Source organism: Plectrocnemia conspersa, unplaced genomic scaffold (genome assembly GCF_051122295.1).
Source record: "Plectrocnemia conspersa isolate PC_06_02 unplaced genomic scaffold, ASM5112229v1 ptg000004l, whole genome shotgun sequence".
Classification (NCBI taxonomy): domain Eukaryota; kingdom Metazoa; phylum Arthropoda; class Insecta; order Trichoptera; family Polycentropodidae; genus Plectrocnemia; species Plectrocnemia conspersa.
Genome location: NW_028277168.1, coordinates 11,422,591 through 11,445,999, shown reverse-complemented (window position 1 = coordinate 11,445,999; position 23,409 = coordinate 11,422,591). Strand labels below are relative to the sequence as shown.

The following is a 23,409-nucleotide window of genomic DNA, read 5'->3' as shown; positions in this document are numbered from 1 at the left end:
ATTTCATTTAGTGTTGCAAAGAAAATATTGACATTTTTTTATTTAGAAAATTTTCATCGATTCGTATTATAATTATAATATTTATATATATAAATACAAAGTAATTAAACATATTCAAAAGTATAGAACAAGTTATGTTAATAATTTTTTAATAAAATATCCATCAAGATATTTGTCACAAAGATAAGCTAATTCTATTTAAATGTCAATCTGCCATTCTTGTAAGTTCATAAAAATCTTTGGTTGATTCAATACATAAATAATATTTATCGATATAATACATTTTGTATTAATTTAATTAAATAAATGAAAAATACTGTTTTTAAATAGATATCAAAATATTATTTTAGACTACTTATGTTATTATACTGTTGCATATTATTAGTTGATTTAAGAATGTATTACTAGCCTTTCAAACCACCACCATAATAAGTGGTAATTTACACCTTAAAAAAATGATTCGTGACTTGTAAGTGGTCAATTTACAATGATTTTATTATTTTTAATAGCTGCGTGTGACGCGTGATTGTAATTAGCACAGCTTATATTTTTTATTACAAAAATTTAATTTGTAGCGATTTAAAGTGACCGCTTGGCCTGTAAAATTTGAATACTTGAAGTGAAAGCAGCTACTTTTCTTACTGCTTGAACTGTGTGCGTGAAATGATTTTGTGAAAAAAAGTGTTTTGGCTTTTATACGACCGGGGAAATGGAAGGAGATCAACGCTCCTATCCTCCCGCGATTATTTGGGATATAACTAGATCTATGTTGAACAGTTTGTTTGATCTTAACTTTTTAAAATATACATTATATTGTTATTTTTATGTTTTAGTATTAATTGCTTTCAGCAAAGAAATGCATTGCTATGTTCTATTGCCGATGATCTCTCCGTTTCGTTCTAAATTTATTTTTAAGCGATACATAACGATTGGTCTTATCATGCGATAAGATACGAGGTATTTTTCTGTAACCAGCGGAATGGTTAGGAAAATATCTGCATCATTATAATTACTTATACTAAATTTCTTGCAGATATTTACAGTGTATTGCGTGTATATATGTTATTTTCAGGAATGATCTGAAGTGCAGATATTTATGATTGCTCTCGACTATGATTTTTATACATTTTTAATGCCACCTGAATATGTGCTACGCAATCTATAGCAATGAAAATCATATACTAGTAGGATGTCAATGACGTAAAATTTATTCGCCAGTTCAACAAGCTTCTCTGCCAAATAAGCTCCAATTTAAGTAAAATTGTTATAATTCAGATTTAGCTGTATATTTAGTCGAAATGTTTTCTAATTAAAAATGTATGTCTTCAGTATAGTTTTCCACCGCAAAACGAGTTCCAAAAACATATTTCCGATCGGAAGCGCGCGACCGGTACAGGGGAAAAGTTCACACTACGCCGACAGGTGTCTGCAGGTAAAGGTTGAGAAGCTGTCGTATCGTGTATAGAATATACTGTATAGAGCAGCAGTAGAGGGGACTACCGTCTGTCTGCACAGAAGGTTGCCAGAGTGAAGGGGTCGGCCGTTGTACGAGAGCGACGAAGGCCGTAGTTTTAGTAGTACCTCTGCTCGGCGCTCAGTCATCTCTCGTGGTCCAGCGACCTCGGAGGCTGCGCGCACAACTACTCTCCCAAAGTCAGGTTAGTTATATTGTCATATCAAACTCAGCCATACACCATGTATGTGCCTATAGTTGCATTCGTATCCACGGGGCAGTCTAGACACGCTTTAATTTTTTTCGTTGCTTGCATTTTAACCCTCACCGGTCGGATACGTAAGAGAGGCGTTTGAAATATGCACGTCGTCCTAGTTAATAAGATCACGTAACTCGTTTTCTTTAATATTTAATGTCAGATTAATATCAAAAGCGAATTTCGGTCGGCTAGAGCAATACTTAATAAAATTACTTCCAGTGCTTACTTGCGATATTCAACTTTACCTATGTAGATACATTCTATTTAATATGGCAATGGATCGATCCCTTAGATTTAAAGGGTGATAAGTTCAAAAGATAAATGACCCGTTAATAATGTTTGTAATCCGTAACATGCTGGATTTATATTAAAAAAATCGATACAGTGACATATTGATTGAAAGCTATATTATTAAATACATGGCATCTATTCCTAGTATGGCTGTTACAATATCTAAATGCATTGCAATACAACTTAATAGAAAATATTCTATTAAATAACTCCGTAACTTAAAAAATTACTACCCCATAAAATATGCTTTACTTGGTGACTCATGGGTATGCATCGAATACTCATAGGGTGTTTCCCTTGCCATAAATGATTGCGCTTATGAACACTTACGATCTAGAAATTGCAATTAAAATTCATTAAAAAGTTCTAAATTTAATAATAGTGTCAATAAAGTGAAAATCAGATTAAGTTTGCGTATCACAATTCAAGAAAAAACTGTCTATTTAAAACGAATCCTCTTTCCGCGTATAAATTATATAATCAAACTGCGTAGTAATACAATTTATAATATCTTTTTTCTAATACAAGGTTTCTCCCCGAGGGTAATTTTATTAGTATGTATTATTTATACATACTACGTGAATAGTGCATGGTTTGATGATGTCATTTTATGAATTTGAGCAGTGTAGTGATATGTTTTGATAATTTATTGAGACTATAATAGGTTTTAAAAATATTTGAAATATTCAAATATATTTGTAAATAATAAATACAAGTTCATAATAACTATATGTTGTAAAAAAACAATTTATTTTAATTTAAAAAATATTAAAGCATTAAGTGTTTCAAACTTTAAACCATTACAAAGTTCCTGCTGCCAAAAAACTATTAGACTAAAACAATATTAAATTGCATTAGATAGACTATGTTCATATTGAGTTAAAAAAAATAAAAAAGTCAATACCAGCCATTGAAAAGTACACAGCAGCACAATATTTGCTCGGAAATCTGAGTAATTTCTGTAATTTCAGCATTTATAAAATATTTTTTCTTTATTATTTTCTTTGTAGACAATTAGTTGTTATGGCCATGGCTGTTTAAAATACCATAAAAATCTCATATTATTTTAAGTTTCATATTATTACATAAAGACTCACGAAATCATATTTTTTTTATACTATTTATTTACTAATATTTATAAATTTATACTAATATTGGTTATCTATGTCAAGAGATGTATATATGCTAGATATTCATATATGTAAACTTCAAGGCAAGATCATATTTAACTAATGTATTCGTAGACATTTGTTAATTTACTTGTTTATTTTATAGCTTAAAACTAAAATATAAAGAGTTAAGATGATAAATGAAAAATGTATACTTTTTAAATTAAATGGTATGTTAAGGCATTTAAAAAAAAAATACAAATTAAAAATACCATATTTAATCAAACATAGCTAACGAATTTTAAGAACATAATCTATGCCATTGTTTTAATTGTATTTTTTCGGTAAAATAATGTTTTATGTAAATAAATTCACGCCTTACCTAATTTTCCCACATATTCACGTTACAAGTATTTTTCATTTACTTGATAAAAATCTTTTACCTCGGGGTTTTTATGTATCAAAAATAATGATAGAAGACATAAGTAACTGTAATATATTTACTACTGATTCTTGCAACAAATAAAATTATTCTTTAATTGTCCTCAATAATTTTAATTTATATAAGTTTCAGAAAGCTTATTGAACACGTACTATATGTAATACTAATATCCGTTTTGTAATATCACAATATTGGCGTTGTCCATATACATATTTATTATATATGACTTCTTAGCGTGTTTTACTGTAATTTTGACGTCGATTTCCGATTGTTGATGAGAAGTTAATAAAAGTAACCTTCATTTCCATTTAAATATAACCATAATAGTGATCGATTTCTAACCTACCATGCGGTTTGACTCCTACCATAATTTATCGATTCTTTCAATTAAAAATTGAATTTCGCTCAAACTATTACCGAACTTTCACATCACTGACGATAAGTTCGTATGTATAAAATTTGCTTAGTGTAACATAAAAAATGACGATGGATGGCCGACTTTTAGTTTCTATTGTGTGGGAGTTATTTTTGTTCAACGCTAACTTTCGTTATGTAATTGTAATTGTTGATAAGCATAGTGCGAATAATTGATATATATATATGTTTTTTTTCGGTTTCTATTAATATTTTTATGCTCTGATTGCGCACGAGATTTTATCAATTCGCGAAAGGAAATTCTGAAAAATCAATATTTGGAGCTAATATTGAATGGTGGCGTAATATGTAATCAAACAATAAAAAATAATATTATTGTGAAAGAAAATGTAAGTGATATTTAAACAAAGCCTGCATTTTCGAGGTAATATTAAAGTAGGTTATATCAGGTTAGATATCGGCAAAGTGGACTTTATAGAAAAAATTTTTATTCTGTTTTCAAAAGAATATATGTATATATATACTTTCATAAAAGTATAACAAAGTTCTAAAAATAGTATAAAACAAGCCATATTATTATTATTAATTTTATACACATATGGTATTCTCTATGCGATATTAGAGAGTGGTGGTGCGCTCTAAAGTGTTATATTATTATCAAAATATATTGATGGGAAGGACTAAAGCCATAGTGTCATGTGCATCTAATAAAATATATGCTCAAAGGGCAATCAAAGATAACAGAATATGTTTGCAAACGTGAGACCATAACGCACGTATATACACGTCCGTGGGGAAATTGGTTCACAGATGTTCTACGTAATAAAATAAAAATCTAATGACAGTTTGTGAGTAAAATATTTATAAAATCGCAATATTTTGTTAAATAAAAATTGCAATTTCTATGCTAATTTTTGTTTATTTAAAATTAGAAATCCAATAATATTGGATTTGACGGCTAAGTGCATTTTACTATTTTTTTTATGGTTATAGAGAAAATTATACAAAAATTTCATTATAAATCTTTATTATTATTAAATTTTAATTAAATAGAACTACTAAAAACACAAAAATGTGTAAAATAAGTTCATTAGAACAGTGAATATTTAAATTATTATATTTTTGTGAAAATCCGTATTTAAAGCTATATATTTTGTGAAAATCTGTTGACGCAGAGGGCTTCCAATAAAATATGTGGTTAGAAGTCAATCAAAAAAATAAAATTATGTTTTCAAAGGCAAGATCATAACGCGCGGAAATACACGTCTACGGGGAAATTAGTGCACACGTGTTTTGCTTTTAATAAAATTCGCGGAGAGTAAGTGATCTTAAGATGTTTATCTCTATGCGACAAAATAAAAAAATAATTGCAGTTTGTGAGTAGAATATTTATTTAAATAAGCTAAATTGCAATATTTGTTTCGAGGTTTTTGTTAAATAGAAATAGCAATCTATGTTAATTTTTGTCTACCAGTGGAAGGCTGAAATATTAAAAAAAATTGCGCTGCGCGGCTAAATAAAATTGTCATTTTGTTTGAATAAAATAGTAGTTTTTTATTTATAATCTTAGTCATGCAGTACAATATGCTATTAATATTGTAGATCATTTATTCGAACTAAAATATATTTATAGTTCTTGAAAGAAATCTAAATCATTGTGATACTCACATTTGGCTAATCTCAAAAGTTAGGTTAATAAAAATATGTATTTTATTTATATGTGTAAATAATATAACTCAACAACTGATCTAATTTAATTAATAATATAGTACATAATATATTGCTATAGCATTACATTTTGGGATTGACTTGTTTTTCAACATAATTAAGATGCCTACTAAAACGAGTTTTATTAACCCTTTAAACGCCAGCGACTTTTTAGTGAGCACCTGTTATTTTTCTTCACACATCAGTATCTTATGATAAATGAAGCTAGTACAATAATCTTCAATAATTACAAAAATGTAAATAATTCATTAACTTGTTTTAAAGAAATAGTTCAAGTTAAAAAAATAATCAACCGGTAAATTAATGAGTTCATCAATGATAACGTATGGCCTTCTACTTCTTTTTTCATACTCATTGTCACTTATTATTGATATAGATTTCATGTAATTTTCACAAATATAAACAAGTTCGTGATTCATTTTAGCAGCAGTTTTCTTCTTTGCATATAAGAAGCCAAGCCTTGTACTTTTACATTTATAAGAACATCATATAATAATATTACTTGTATCTGATATAGAAGTTTTATACATTTGCATCATATATATTTGCCCCTTATTTGTCAGTGGGATGTATGGGTTAATCAAATGAGTATTTCATTTTGACTTATATTAGACGTTTTTATTTGACACAGTTAGCTATGTAGGTATATGAGTTTTCTGATCTTATTTATTTTTTGAACTATTTAATATATGTATTTTTATTCAGATACACCGAAAGTAGATATTTTTACATTAAAATGTATGTTAAATATTCTATGTTGCATTATTGATAATTTTGCTAATAAATACATTATTTATTAATGAGCTATATACTTTTTTATGTATAATTTAAAATTAAATCAAATATAATTTCAACCTTAACTACTTAAAGGTGACAGTGATATAATACTGATTTTTTTTTAAGAAAATTTTATAAATAATCTACGTTCTAAAATCAGCCATGCTGAAAATGCATTTCCATTCTTGGTTTCAAATTATTTAAATGACCCATTTACACATACAGATATTAATTTGGTTTACACAAGACTTGGTGCAATTTTAAAACAATCGCCCTGACCGATATGCCTGTGAAACGTGAATTATGTGCTCTGCAATTATCATCTCCAAAGCTTCAGATATTTATGTGCACAAAGAGTTAACAGCCCGTTTTATTGACATTGTTCGCCAACGGTCACTTAAACAAATCGCTTGGTAAATTTTCAACGGTTGATACTAAGAATTGTCTCGCACATTATAGCGATTTCAATTCCAAATATCGATGTTTGTCATTATTTTCTCTTCGTGTTTTTTTTTATAAATTCAATATTTATGATCATTGCTTAAATAATCTTCTTGTTTTTTTTTATCAAGAATCGCGTGAGATTTTAAAAATATTTTTTGCTATACTGTGAATTTCTATTGTATGTATCTTATTTTTTAACTATTAAGGCTATAAGTTGTTATAACAATGAAGATTTTTTGTTTCAATGTTTATTTATTGACTTTGAAATATCTGTAATAGTTCTGTAATAAAGTATCATATCAATTAATAACTGCCAATTCATCCTAATATAATATTCATTAGTTATACAATAAAGAACAATGTGTCATTCATTTTATTAATATAACTTTAATTATTGTGCAACACTATTAAATATGTTAAATAAATTAGATAAACAAATGTTGCAAAAATTACAAAATAGGGCAATGAGAGTAATCTTAAATAAAAATTAAAATAAAACTAATTGTAAAAGTATGATTGATAGATTAGAATGGTTGAATGTTCAAGAAATATTGAGTATGAATGTTTTAGTATTTATATATAAGTTAGAAAATAATATGTTACCAGAATATTTTAATAAGTATTTAATAAGAAATAAAGATGTACATAAATATAATACTAGAAATAAAGAAAATTTAAAGATAATTAAGTATAAGAAAACGAGTACGGCTAGGGGAATTATGTACGGAGGTTTTGATTTATATAATAGTCTTCCAAGAGAAATCCGAAACAGCAAAAATATAACGGGTTTCATAAATGGAATAAAAAAACACCTTCGTACATATAGAAATAAATTATAATATTAAGACTTTATTATTGTATATTTTTATTTTTTCTTTCTGTTATGTATTTTTTATATATTTTTATATATGTTTACTAAATTTGTTAGATGTAAAGATTAGCTATTAAGCTAAATAAATTAATAAAATAAATAATAACTAGCTTGCCATCGCAGATATTCATAATAAGGTTTTATATATATATTAATTAATAGTATAATTCAATATCAGACTGACAATATTGCGATGAATACAATTGATATTTATATTTGAAAGATTCTGCGCTCTAGTTTTGGAAATGTCTTTATTTGACGCTGATGTTTATATTATATATTTATTTATAATATAAAAATTGATGATTGAACAATTCACCCCAATGCGTCACGATGCTTAAAATAATACATACTTCTCCTGAAAAAATCTAAAATGATGTCCCTGCCGGGGATGCGAAGAGAGAAGCGGCGGCGTCTGAAGTTAAGTCGTAATATTGTTATTAAAAGTCTTAAATGAACGCTAGATAACCGAGTGTTTTCATTGCGACGGCAACGGCACGATTTTATTTCTTTTGATGTTGATGCTAAACAGGTACCCCCTTAAATTTGGCCGTTGAATGAAATGGTATCATTAAAAAAATCTGCGTTGAAATACAATATATACTAAATATTCTATTATAAAAGTATCTTAACCCTTTCACCGCGGCTGATATTTTTGCGCGCCATTTCGTCAATACAATAATTAAATGCTCTATACTATATATTATTAAAATGTCTCTTGAATTACCCTTTTCCAATCTATGTTAATGATTTAGTTTAGCATAGTTTTAAATTACAAAATCCCTATTGCTCTAATTGCATTAACGCTACAGATACAAATTGCCAAAATCGACTACTTTCTATTTAGAAATTATCATTGACGCCTCGCGGATACGAACCTAAATTGTTTCGTTTGTTCGATTGTAAACGATCGCCATTAAGCTAGAAATTGCTATCATCTTGATATACGTACACACGTACATTAAACTCATTGTGGTATTGATTCAACGACGAAGCGGTTCGTTTTGCGTTTTTATTCAAGACTGTTTTAACTCGGTCGCGAAGTCAATAAAGGCGAAGTTTCTCAAATGTGCTAAACGAATACCTACACTATGCAAGGTCGAAAATTCGCATGCCCAGGGCGCAGTTTCGTGCTGGTGACTGAGGTAAGTCGACGTCGGCCCTTGAGCACTGTTCTTAGACTATCGATCAAAGTCACGAACCTACCGGCATTCATTAAACTCTTTACTTATATATGATGGACTTGAAGTTTTGATAAGATCTTTTAGAACTTTCACTGAATGTTTAGATCAATTCAGTAGGGAAATGAGTTAATAGATTACATTTTGTGACTTTGTTATACTGGTTGTAATTCAATTAGGTTGAAGCGATTCATTGGTGACTCTGTTTGAGATATTTAAGATGCAAATATTATGTAGAAAACATGTTTATTCTTCCAATTATCATATGGTTTTACTTTTTCGTTATATAATGTATTCGCTATAATTCAAAACTATGTGGTCGATAGTGTATGCTATAGATTTTTATTAATGCTCAAGGATTTCAGTGTTTCTATTGCTGTAACATATACAGTTGTACGTGTAATTTTTACTTTAATCAGGGAGATAAAATCAACGTGAAACGTGAATACTGGCATTTATAGTGTAGGTTTTAAAAGTTATTTGAAAAAGGTAGAAAATATACATGCAAAGCATTAAGGAAAATCTCCAAGGCATATAAATTGCATTTAAAGAAGTAGATGCTGTTTTAATTACAGTAATATATTTAGGGATGAAAATGAACTAAGACATTTGAAATGACTGATTAAATTTTTTTATTCTAAATTTACTGACTAGAGATAAATTGAGGGATTTCTGACTGGAAGAATTAGAATTCGGATTTAAAGAAGAAATGTGTAGTAATACAATAATCATATTATATTTATAATTTTATGTGTTTTATCAATACATGAAAAATATATTAATGAATTTTATTGAAAGTGAGTTATAAATTGACAATATAATTCAATTTAAATTGTTTTTGATAATCCTGTGGCTGTAAAGGTTTTAATGTATTCTTTTTATTTTTTCAGTAACTCTTTTTAGCCTCCAGTTTTTTAAATAAACATTTAGACTTAATATAAAATAATTATTATCTCTATCTAGATGCGACTTGTGTGAAAATCTATATTATAAAGTGTTCTGACGGACCGCTTGATACGTTATGCCATCATAAATGTTATATTTAATAGCTAATAAATGTTTGCTATAAATGTATTTTAAACATTTGTTCTTCTTTTCAATGTTTATTTATCACCCCAGAGGGTCGCGATCGCTTCCTCGATTCTTGTCTGTCGCGGCAGAACGCGCGTGTTAATATATAGTGCACACCCAGCTGAAAGGCTAGGTGTGCACCATATTTTATTTTATTTTAATAACATGTATAATTGTATAAATATTGTTTGTATGCTAATAATAATGACGTATTGGGGAAATCTGTCAAATCATGATAATAAGTTTTTTAATAAAAAATAAATTTATGCACAAATATAAATTTACATTACTTCACGTTTACTATGGAATATTTCATTACAAACATTATCGGTTACAATTTAAAGGTGAATATTAAAAAACCTTTTGTAATTTGTATATGAAAAATAGAAAAAAACAATAGATTAACTAATAATAAGTTTGGCTAAAAATATTGAATTATTTAAAAGTTTGCTTTTGCCTTGAAAGCAATGTGTTTATATTAAAATTTGCGTTTTTTGGTGTGAAAATAATGTTATTTTATCGTTGATATAGTATATGTTGCCTAAGATTAATATAAAAATGTGTATTGTAGTTTATTTATTTATTTTATTTTGAGCTACTTGTAGCTTATTAAATTTATGTAAATTTTGTTACTCCACACCGAGCAAGCATATGCTAAAATCGCTCTAATTTTGTTTAATTTTTTTTGGTACTTTTTCCGGTTTTAATATCTGTCTAATAGTCGTAATGGCGGTAAGCCCTTCAAAGCGGAGTTATTACCACGGCATTTAACACTAGATTTACAGGCATGGGTGGCATTAAAAATAGGTTTATTCAAAAATGAAAATAGTGGTAATATTATTATTCACATATAAAAAGTCGTGAAAAAACACTGTTGGTGTCATAAATCGATTTTATTGTATTTTATCAACCTTATTACATTTGAAGAGATGCATAGTAAATAAATCATAAGCATGTACATTTTGTGGATCAAAGTATCTATTTATTTAGAGACAGACATCGTAGTAGTATAAATAGTGGCAAATCTTAATAACATTTCATAAATGTATGTGACCTTTATTTTGATTCACTGTAATTTTATTTTTATGTATTTTTAGTGCGACTTAAGATAAATGTGCATTTAAATAAATACTTTGTTCCATAAAATGAATTGTTTGTGCATTAATGCGGAAAAGGATTCATTGCAGAGAGTTATTCATAAGGTGTTCATTGTTCTGACCAATGGTTCGACGGTAATGCACTAACAATTCGTTTTATGGAACAATTATTTTATATAATGCTCATTTAAATTTTCTCAATATATTTATTTAAATAGTGAATCACGATTAATTGACATTAAGCATTCATGTATTTTTGTAAAATTTGAAGTATCATTAATATTATATATACAAAAAACAGTCTGAGAAAACCTCCCTGAGGAACTCCAGATGCGATTGTTCATTATTTAGGTGAATAACAAAGCTTCTATCTTTCAGGTATAATATTGTCGACGGTCTTATATTTGTAAATTTAAAAAAAATATCATAACATATGAATACTCCTTTTCATAGTAAAATTAACTCAAATCTATTCCTTCAAACTGTCATCGAAACATTACTGTTTGTTAATATTTTTACTCCCCAGAGATTAATTTAAACGCGATATTTTATATTTTTTTAATGACGGTAATTAACCGAACATACGATAAGCTTTTAATTAGATGGATTTTGGCGGTTTTCTAATGGCTTAATTATAAAATAAAAACGATTGAGTTTAATTATAATATCAAACATATTTTAATAGAAATTAGATTTTTGTTACTGGCAAATATAGTATTATAAATCGGATGAAGCATATTGAACTTAAGTGTATCGTTCTCATAGTTATTGTTACTGAAGTCAAAGGTATGATGAATATTTACCATAAATAATATTGTTTCCAAAGTCAAAAGTATGATAAATATTTACATAGTTTGGAACAATAGATATATTATAAGCGTATCACAACCATCAGTCTTTCGAGACTATTGTTAGTTCTCTTCGAGTCGCATTTGTTCAAAGGAACTCGACAATCTGATGCTTTATTCAATTATGCAAGAATGGAGACGTTTCTAATTTATTCCAGAGAGGAATTCTAGGATATGTTCGGAGTTCTACGAATCGCATTTATTCGACTCTCAAGGTCTAGTTTTTATCCATAAAACATATAAAATTGAAGGACATGTTTTGCTAATAAATATTAATATACGAATCAGATTTAATGAAAATATTTGGGTAAATTTAATTAAATATGGTTGTTTTTGCTGGTAATTTACACCCAGTGTTGTCACCATTAAAAAAAACATTTTGGGCGTCGCTCATCCGACTTCGCAACAAACAGAGAGGCGTATCACTCAAATTTCGCGAATTAATGTATGCTAACACGCGCATCACGCAAGCACGCGAGCGGAAATTGATGAAAAAAAAACAATTATTGGATTTTAACATACATTTCTTATATTTATATAAATGATAGGTACTAGGATCCGTTTCCCATAGCTAAAACGAATTTCATCACACGCTTACATGTCAGTGTTGATCAAACTTTGTGTATGTAATATATTATTTTTATAAACATGTTTTCGGTTTAATGTACATATGTATCAGGCGCGTACGGTGAGATACGTTCCCTTTCGCTCGCTCGCGTGCTAAGTGACGAGAGTGTGTGAGAAGTAGAGTCTCCAATTACTCGAACCATCAACTACTCGAGTATCGAATATTAAAATTTTAAAATTTTAAAATACTCGAGTACTCGAGTACTTTCGAGTATTTACCATATGTACCAAAATAGCTATTATTCAAATTCGTGCACATATAAATAAATAAATAAAATACTTAGTATGTTAATTTTTACAATTATTTTAACTTCACGAACATACTTTTTAAAAACAATAATGCAAAAAGTGTCTCGAATTTAATATTACAACTGCTAACCTTTGGTTTTATTATTCCCGTTATGGAAAAAACCCTTTCCGTTGCTGTTGATGTTGGTCTTATTGTCATTAACGCGTTGGATAAGGCTTCTAATTTAAATCTGTTCGCTTTTTATAGATATAAAATTTTTTGAACTCTCTTTTTATGTTCTCTTCTTTTCTCTTATTTCCTTCGACTATTGACAAAATAGCATTTTGTAATTCTTCTTGAATAGATTTTTTTTCTTAACAATATACAATATTCTACTCCTTCTGATTAATGCGAAGAATTTAAATCTATATCCTTCGAAGATGTATTTGGGTGAATCCCTTTCACTCTAGAGCTAAACGGTTCGCAAAGAACTGACTTTACTTTAAATGCCTTTAAAACACACAATTGTTTTGATTAATATTTTAAGCTGAGGGATCAGTATAAACAATTTACAACACTTTACGCTACAACTGCATAGTCATAAAACCTAAATTTTTTTTTGTTGATATTTCATATTGTTCATTGCCATAAATTAGATAAGTCGGGACTGTCGAACAGAAAACACAAAAGAAATTTCTCCGTCGTACCCACTAACATAACCGACGACCGGAACTATGCAACTATGGAACTATGAAAAAATTATACCTGATAGTAACCGCTCTAACTCGGGACTTTGGGCATAAACGCCAAATAAAAGCAAGACGTTAACCTTTACCGGACCGAGTTAAAGTTATTTTTGTTTCTGAAATATTTCAAAATTTTTCAATTTCGAGTATTAATCGAGTAATTTTCAAAATACTTGATTATCAAGTACTTGAAAAATAGACAAAAATACTCGAGTATCGAGTACTCGATTACTCGAATTGGAGACTAGTGAGAAGAAGTGGGCGTGCGGAACGCATGTAACGCACGCTTTAATCTCTCACTCACTCTCGTCACTTGAAAGGGAACGTATCTCACATACGCGCCTTTATCATTAATTCATATATTTATAAAGCAATTTAAAAGCATTAACGTAAGGTGAATATGATCGCATATGTCTTAATTTATTTTAATATTAGGCGCTCTAAGTTGACTCTGGCCCTGTCGTGATTGATAAATATTTATATTAAACATAAAATATTACAATCCGAACGTTCCTTTGGGCAAGGTGAGCAACATAGTGCTACATAACCTTGCATTACACATGCAAGTATATAACACGAATTTAGAACACTTTTCACCACTTAAATATTTTTCGAGTGGTAGCTTTCTAGCTACCCTGTATCGCGTGCCAACTGGTTTTTGCCCGTGAGAACTGGAAGTTAAAATCAGATTTGAATTTATATTTATACACACGCGTTGCAATGAGACATGTTTATGTGTGAAATAAAGAAAAATGGAACAATATCGATAGCGCGCCCTAATAATATTTTATTTTAAATTATATCTAAAAAAAAACCTCAAGAATCTTTTCCAGAATCCACCATTGTCCCATAGACGGGTTTTTGTAGTTGTATTACAATAATAACCGGTACTGAAGAAACTGCAAACGAATTTCCATACGCTCGAACAGACCTATTGTTATATTGTGTTTTGTATCACATAAGCTTATGTAATTAAATGTGTGTCTATTGTTTAGTTACAAAATATGTATTTCGACATATAGTTGAACTTGGTTATAACGAGCATGAACGGACTGACACAAATTACTCATAAAACTGTTTTAACATATAATATAATGTATATATAATACAATAACAAGAATTTAAATTGAAAACTATCTAATACGTGATCTAAACGAAACATTCCATCGTGAATTATTTACCTTCGAAGTATAGAGTTAAATTGGCTTTTTCATTCGAGATACGGTATGAATATAAACATCGATTAAAGGCCAAAAAGTTAATGCCAGAATCTCGATTTTATTATATATTTGTGAACAGAACTTTCAGGCTAATTTTATATGCGTAACCTTTTGACATGTTCATTTTTGAGGTTTGGTCGTTTTAACGATTGAATATAAGTATATTAATAAAAATAAATCTTTTCGGCGAAGGCCGAAATAATTAGGTTAATTTGAATACAAAAATGTGTAAAATGTTTTTTATTTTAATTTTATTATTTTAATATCTATTATATTAAAAAACATTTTTTACAAGATGGCGAAAACTGACTAACAAATACAGTCGAAATCTATTTTTAAAATTAGTTTCATGTCCATATAATTAAAACTACGGATGTTATTGTGCCCTCAAATTTTGCTATTTTCCACATAAATTAAAAAAAAACATTTTTAAATGTTATTTATTTCCCTCCTTTTTAAGTTATGATTTTTAAATGTTTTAAAAAATAGATGGCATATCAGTTTTTTCTAAGCTGTTGAATGAAATCGCTAATTTCCAACTCAAAATTGGTTTAATAATTAACGAAGCATAAATATATGATTATGATATAAAAATAAAAATTCTTAATGAAAGAGCAAAAAAAGCACGTCAAGTTCGATTAAATCTTATGGTTCTTCTTAGTGTTTTTTTAACTACCAATTCTTATCAAGAAGTCTTGCGGACAATAAGGAGTATTAATTTACAATTTTATTTCGTTTGTGTACAACATTACAATGAAAATGATAACACAAAAGCTCACACTTTAATAATTAACCATGAGTGACATTGTCGTTAACACTCAAGTTGCACTCTATTTTCAATCTATACTACTACCCCGTTCACTTTACTTGTCTATGTTTAGTGCTCACTAGTATAATATATGTATATACAAAATGAATCAATACAATAAAGAGAAACGGCCCGAAACAGCCTCTCTAATTGAATCAATTATATTTTGATAGATCGTTCCTGTCTCGATCTCTAATGGTGTCATTTTTTTCTGTAATTGCAATACTATCCGTGAATATAGACAATATATGAGAATAACCATAATCTTCCGGAAACAACGCTGTCATTGATCACGCTGAAATGTTTTTCCGATTATCTTCGTCAAAACGTCGACAAAGACCGATTTGTTCCGATTTAAATCGGATATTGTTTCCGATTTGCTCTCGTTCTGAGCGTCACTAAACTCATGACGCTTTGCACCATTCTGCCTATGCTAATTTTTAGCGACGAGAGCGAGTTTTGACTGTTGGTCATACTTTTTTGTCCAAGGAAAATCACTAGAGATGACTATTCTCGATGACTATTTTTCTGTTTGCATATCCAATTCGTGAGATTTGTCAACGTCCATATAGTGGAGAGTGCTAGAGCGCTTTGTTTGAACAGCGACCGTTTGTGGTGCTAATCGAACAGACGCATCGGCCATTTTGTGTGTGGAGGAACGGGTGTGGTTGGAAAATTCGAGGGGGACTTTTCTATCAGACGCCTGTTGCAGTGGTGCTCAAACGCTATTCATATTTTATCACATAAACATTTATAACTCAACTGTATAAAACTTTTTGTTGTAATTTTACATTTAGCTGCGTATTCTGTGTGAAGTTAGTCGTGAGTGAAATAATACATATTTAATAATTGGTTTAAAACTTGGCTAAGATATTTTTTATAGATACATTGTTTACACATATAAAAAAATCAGGTATACAATTTAAAATATGTGTATGCAATTAGTGTATATAATTAGTAATACATATTTTTTTAAATTTTGAACAATATAGTGCTGTTTTTTATAACGAGCTTAGCTGTAATATCTATATATCTATATAGTATTTGGTAAATAAAATTAAAATATTTGGTAAAACCAAGTTGTAAGTGTGACGGGTTGAGGTTAAACTAACGGCCAACAAGCGTGCGGTCAGAAATGGCAACAACTATTCCAACCGCTTTAACAGTGTATAAACGACGCTCTTGACTCTGATTTTGCAGATTTTTAATAGTAAACATAAACCATTATATCCCATTTATGTATATCTACACGATGGTTATTATAGTTATGTATTACTCACAATATCACATTACATTTAGTTGAACTATTTTACCTTTTCTTTATTATTTTCGTTCATGCTGTACAACTAGCAATACAGCTATCGAGACCACTTATAGTTGTCACATTGTAATTAGTATATACAAGATTTTCTTTTTGTTTTTGCATTTGTAAAGAAATGGCGTTTTAGCGGCCAGCCTAAAAGGAACATCAACGATGCTAAATTCAATCAACAGTAGCGAAATTACAAATTTTATAATGCCGAATCTTTACAAATCTGACAAAATAGAGCAGTATAATAAAAAATATTTCAGTTTTGCCCCAAATCATTAGGGAGAATAGAGTCAGCGTTCTCTACCCTCATTTCCCTGATTAAATTAATCATTTGGAATATTTAAGGGTTAAGCTCGATTTTTGAAACGACATAACACGTATTCATATATAGAACAGTTTTACAAATAATACTTTTGATATTTAGATTAAAAAAAGAGTTGTCATTTACTCTAACTTTGCACACAATAAAATATGTTTGTCTCAAGTGGTACATTTTTAGATTAACTAAAGTATAGATATATATTCAATTGAAGGGAAACTTATTCTTCAATGTTCTCTATGTACATATGATATATGTATCTTAAAAGTTAAATTTTTTATGTTGATGTTGATTGAAATATTGTAATATAATATAATATTAAAATCGTAATATTGTTAATATGGCCTTCAAATTGTTTTTTTTTTAAATATTCTAAAATTTTCACCTCAAAAGTTATTGTATGAAGTAAAAACTATGTAGTGTTTTATATAGAACGATACAATTGAGTCATGTATATATTGTTCTGCCAAGAAAGCTGTAAATATCAAGGGGGGAATGTTTTCTCAGATAGTCGTCATAATTAAGCTGGGGATTCGTAATTGAATGGGGGCTCAGGGCCAAAATAATCTTTATAGAATAATCAACAACAAGATAACACAATTATGAGTAATATAGCATTTATTTTTTATTAAAATGTAATCAATGCTCAGCTATTTTGTATCCAAGCTTCTATTTGTTACATTTAGCACTACTGATCAAAAAAATCTTGCGTTCTATTAAATGACAATTCATCAAAATTAATACGTTACCGAGTCACAATTAACTAAGCACAAAAACACCGGTTGTCATTAATTGAAATTTATTTGATGTTCAATTTAAGGTCAATCTGAAAATAGCTATAATAAAATTATTGTCTAACAGAGGCAAAAATTTATCTCAACAAGCACGCTGACTGTCGTTGTTATTTTTTTAGTATTTAAAAGCAATTTATTTATTGGATTCAAATAATCGATGGATGTTGTTGTTTATCGAATGGAGATATACTGGCCGTTTGTGTAGGGGCGACCGGTCACGGGCGAAGCCCCGGCGTTGAGCCATTTACGTTGAGTTAGGACCTTTGTTAAGTGCGTCGGTGGTTCGCTGATGAGTTGTGGAAGTAAAAGTCAAAGACTAAGCTCCGGCGTTGAATTTTTCTGTAGTACGCAATTACGTCCTTTCTTGACGATGGATAAGTGTGACAAATCTGTTATTTATTTATTCAACTCACAACTCAATATTTGCCTAAATTATTTTCATATATTACTATGTAATTAGCAAAATTTAGGCGTCTTAAAAAGGAGAAATATTTATCAGATTATTATCATGTTTAGAAATTTAAATGAGCAATATATAAAATAATTGTTCCATAAAACGAATTGTTTGGTCATTACTGTTGGACAGTGAACAGTGAACATATTATGAATAACACTCAGCAACGAATTCTTTTACGAAGAATGCGAAGATTTACTTTATATAAATGCACAAATAATTTGTTGTATTTAACAAAGTATTTATTAAAATGCACATATCTCTTAAAATAATTCTTTGTTAAATTTCACGTATTATTATTAAATTGAAGATATAAAAAATGTAATGTTAAATATCTTACATACATCATTGTTTTAATACGTCATCGCTTACGATTCCTTCTTACGCTCTATCCACTATGGAATAATACTATTTATTTACATATAAACAAAGCCTATTATTGCATATACGTAACGCATGTTACTTCAGACGTTTTAGTTCTCAACGGCTCCGACAAATCAGAAAAATAATTTAATTATTTCCATGGAGACGCATGATCGTAGAAAATGGTATCTATTGACATATAATTAATTAGCGCAAATAAATAAAATACTATTTTAAATTAGTGATATAATAACAATGTTGTTTAACATTATTTTCATTTTTTTAAAGACATTGTTTTTTAAAGAATGGCAACACTAATCAATAAACGATTAAATTTAAACGTCAATAACGCTGACGCAAGAACTTAAAATTTAAATAATATATAACATATGTTATGCTTAATACAATGTGAGTTAAAAACTTTAGTTTTATTTGTTATTGATTATAGTGATTAACTTAATTTATATTATATATGCATAGATTACTTTCACAATGCAATGATAATATTATAATGAATCTGAATAGGATTTGACCTAAATACTTGACCGTTGGTTTGCACTGCAGCATAAAAGTAATTTAAAAGAAATTAAATAACAATAATTACAGTTTCAATCTTTGGTTCCATATAAAAAAAAACAAAAACAAATTACGACTCTGAACGATGTGTTGTTGCATGGAGAGAGAAAAACGATAAAAAGTATATGTATTTTTTGTCGTTTTAATGCTTAACAATCATTCTATGCAAAAAGTGAACGTAATTCATCGGTGTAATTTTGTTTGTGTGTACATTCATATGTAAAAAAAGAACATTTTTTATAACCTTGACCGAATGTTAGCAAATGACGTCATATTTTACCCATGTGTTGCTACAAATATAAAAAAACGACAATTTTGTAAACCATCAAAACATATTGTTATTATTATTCGAGTACTTTGCCACCAAAATTTTGAGTATAAAAAATTTAAGATTTAATCAAAATCTTCAAGGCTCTTTATAACAACAATTGGAATTTGTCTCTTATCTTTCATAATACATAGTACAAAATGCATAATGTGTATTTTTTATCTTTTCAGATTTGCCTCTACAAGATGGCTATAACGTCCGTTATGGATTCTCTGCTAAAAACATTGATAATCAGCAATCTGATAATGTGTTCAATGTCAATGGACAATTTAAAAGTGGCATTTGAATGGAAGCAACTAGATTTTTTATATCCCAGTGATGAAGCTAGAGAGCAAGCCATAAAAAACAAAGAATTCATCCCAGAAAACAATATACCTGTAGGCTTGGAAGTGTTTGAGAATCGTTTGTTTGTAACCGTTCCTAGATGGAAGACTGGCGTACCAGCTTCATTAACATACGTCATGTTAAACGGTAAGATAATTTGATTTAGCAAAATTTATCTTATTACTCTTAAGTCAAAGTAAATACATACATGATTAATGTATGTAGATGAAATTTTACTATATGATATTAATTGGTATTGTGTTTCATTTCAGAGACAGAAAACAAATCTCCGAAGCTCATACCGTATCCAAATTGGTCTGCGCACGAGTTTGCAGAAGAATCCTTACCTGAATTGGTGTCTCCTTTTAGAGTGAGAGCCGATCGTTGCGGACGGTTGTGGGCGTTGGACAGTGGCGTTTCAGATCTTTTAGGAGACGTCAAGGCCGTTGTACCGCCGCAACTCGTCATTTACGACCTGAAGACGGATCAACTATTAAGAAGATACGTATTCCCTCAAGCACAACTGGAAGAAGATTCGTTCTTCGCTAACATTGCCGTCGAAGACACATCTTGTGAAGACTCGTTCGCTTACGCTGGCGATTTGGGATCACCGGGATTAGTCGTGTACTCATGGTCTCAAGAAACATCTTGGAGAGTCAAACATCACTATTTCCATCCTGATCCATTAGCTGGTGATTTCAACGTAACCGGAGTCAATTTCCAATGGGAAGACGCTCTGTTTGGTCTTGGATTATCTAAGCCGGGCAGTGACGGATACAGTACTTTGTATTTCCATCCGATGGCTAGCACAAATGAATTTTCAGTTTCTACTAAGATTCTCAGGAATGAGACACTAGCGAATGAAAGCTTCAACGAATTTAAGCTCTTGGGTAACAGAGGACCAAACGCACAATCTAGCGTTGAGTTCGTCGATAAGACGACGGGAGTTCTATTCTACGCTTTAGTCAATCTCAATGCTATCGCTTGTTGGAAGACGACTAATAAAGCATATACGATTGAATCACAGGGAAGGATATTCATGAGCAACGTTACAATGGTGTTCCCTAATGATATAAAAGTAGACGATAAAGGAAACTTGTGGGTGCTCTCCGATAGGCAACCTATATTTATGTATTCACAGTTGGATTACAACGATGTTAATTTTAGAATACTCACAGAATCGGTTAAAGACGCCATAACAGGAACAGCTTGCGATTCATCGCCAAACATAGAGTTGATCAAGAAGTTTGCCAATTCGACGCTGCAGAAATTAAAGAACTTAACGAAATCGAGCTCAAGCAAATCAAGCACTCCACAGTTAGAAATGATACTAATATTTTTGATAACAATGTTGATCTTTCACTAAAACACTTTAGTCACTACGAAATAGTTTGCCATATATATTTTATATATCTGAATATACGGATATTGTGAGAAATACAAAGACGGTTACCAATTGTTATTTTAAGATATTGTTTTAGGCTATTTTAATTTATGATAAAAAACTTATTTTTAATCCAATTTCATATGAATCTTACAACTGGTTTTATGTTTATGTTTCTGTATCATTGTATTTATTACCCATTTGTGAACAATTAGTTACAATATGTCTACTTTGACGGGTTTGATTATTTATTTTGTACATGTGTTTGAGAAATTTCGGTTTAATATATATGGTACAGCAAATGTGTATTACCAGTAAAAATATATTTTCACTGGCAATTCAGTGAAATCAAAATACGTACTATTTCTACTAGTGAAAATATAATTTCACTGACAGGTGCTAGTAAAAATATATGCTGCTCTAAACTGTAATTTGATAGACGTGAAACGTACAGTTGCTTGATTTAAAAAAATTGTTTATGTCAAATAAAATATTAAAAAAATTAACTGATTATTAGAACAGTGCTTATTTTCGATAATTTTTTATTTTTTATTTTTCCGAACTATTAAATGGACGGTTATATGAATTTCGTTTCAAAAAATAGTTATAGGGCGACACAAAATGTTCAAACCCAAACCTAACCTCAACAAATTAACCAAACCCAACTTGATCTAATGAACATTTTAAAACTAACTATAGGTTTTGAACTTTCATTTAGCCAAGTTGGGTTTGGTTTATGTTTGAACAGAAAATGTATGTTTCAACTCTTAATTTGAATTTTATTGACAGTAAGACTACACATCACATGCTAAGGCCAAAATGTCTCGAACATACTCTATACAGTTTCACTGATATTGTTCAGTGAAATTATAAATCAATTGTTTGAAACATTTTCACTGGCCTAGTTAGTGAAATTATGTTTCTACTACACGTTTACTGTAACATTAAAGTTTATTTTTTATGCAATACTGAAAACTGTTGACCCTATGTTTAAGTTATAGTAATTGAAAGTGAAACAATTACATCTGAATACACTGTCTTTTGATGGTGATATTGTTTTATAGTATCCATTTTTCGTCAAATATTGGCTCATATTTCTAGTGGGTTAAAATATAAGTGTAGATTTTTATTTCTTACTCGATAGCTCATGTGGCACCCACTATGTATACCTTCGATGATAGAATACCATTACAGTCTTTCTATAGTATAATTTATCGTGGTATAGTAAATTTCAAAAGGACATCTAGAACGGGGCTCGTCATGAACTGATTATTTTTATTTTGACATCTATATTTATTCATGTATCTATCTTAAAGTGCTTTTTATTAGAATTTTATTTTAAGACATGTTTTATTTGATTTTATCATATGCATATATCTGAGAATGAAAGTAACTTTTCAGGCTTGTTTTATTTAAATGACACTAATCAATTTAACAACTAGAGACATAATGGAAAAAGCTAAGCTTCATAAAGTAATGCTCGATCACTTGTTTCATGTTAAAAGGATGATCTTAAATATGTTCATTAGTTCTAAATTTCTGCATACCATTGTATTTATATCGAATCTTTACAAAAATCGATAATAAATTGTCCATTTAGTGTGACATATTACTGATATTAACTATAGTAGTTTAAACTTTACCTTTGCCATTATATTTACTATAAATATGATCTTAATTTTAATTAATATTGAAAGATATAAGTAAAAATGTCAGTTTTGAAAGTAAAATAGAGGAATCTACAAAAGTGATTTAACTTCACAAATTTTTGATAACATTTACACATATTTAAGCATATACTATAATTATTTGTATTAAACATATACATTTAATGTATTGTACAATTAATTACCATATATCAAATAATAAATACCTCAATCATATCGAATAAAATGTATTTTGATAAAATCATTGCTAGATATTATATTTATTTTTAATATTTTGCGTATTTTTTTCTTGTAATATATAAATAGAAAAAC

General features: G+C 29.1%; 1 protein-coding gene across 2 annotated transcripts in view; it reads left to right on the top strand.

The window, feature by feature from the left end:
- The window catches only part of yellow-b (L-dopachrome tautomerase yellow-b), a 31,852-nt gene extending 8,845 nt beyond the window's left edge, over positions 1-23,007 (top strand). The window contains exons 1-3 of one of the 2 annotated variants that reach the window (XM_088184005.1): positions 1,498-1,658; positions 19,893-20,193; positions 20,319-23,007. In XM_088184005.1, coding sequence (XP_088040131.1) covers positions 19,908-20,193; positions 20,319-21,412 — 1,380 coding nt within the window. In that variant the 5' untranslated portion in view covers positions 1,498-1,658; positions 19,893-19,907 and the 3' untranslated portion in view covers positions 21,413-23,007. Of the gene's footprint in view, positions 1-1,497; positions 1,659-19,892; positions 20,194-20,318 lie in introns of those variants that run through there. The other variant, XM_088184006.1, reaches the window with a different exon arrangement.
- The last annotated feature ends 402 nt before the right edge of the window (positions 23,008-23,409 follow it).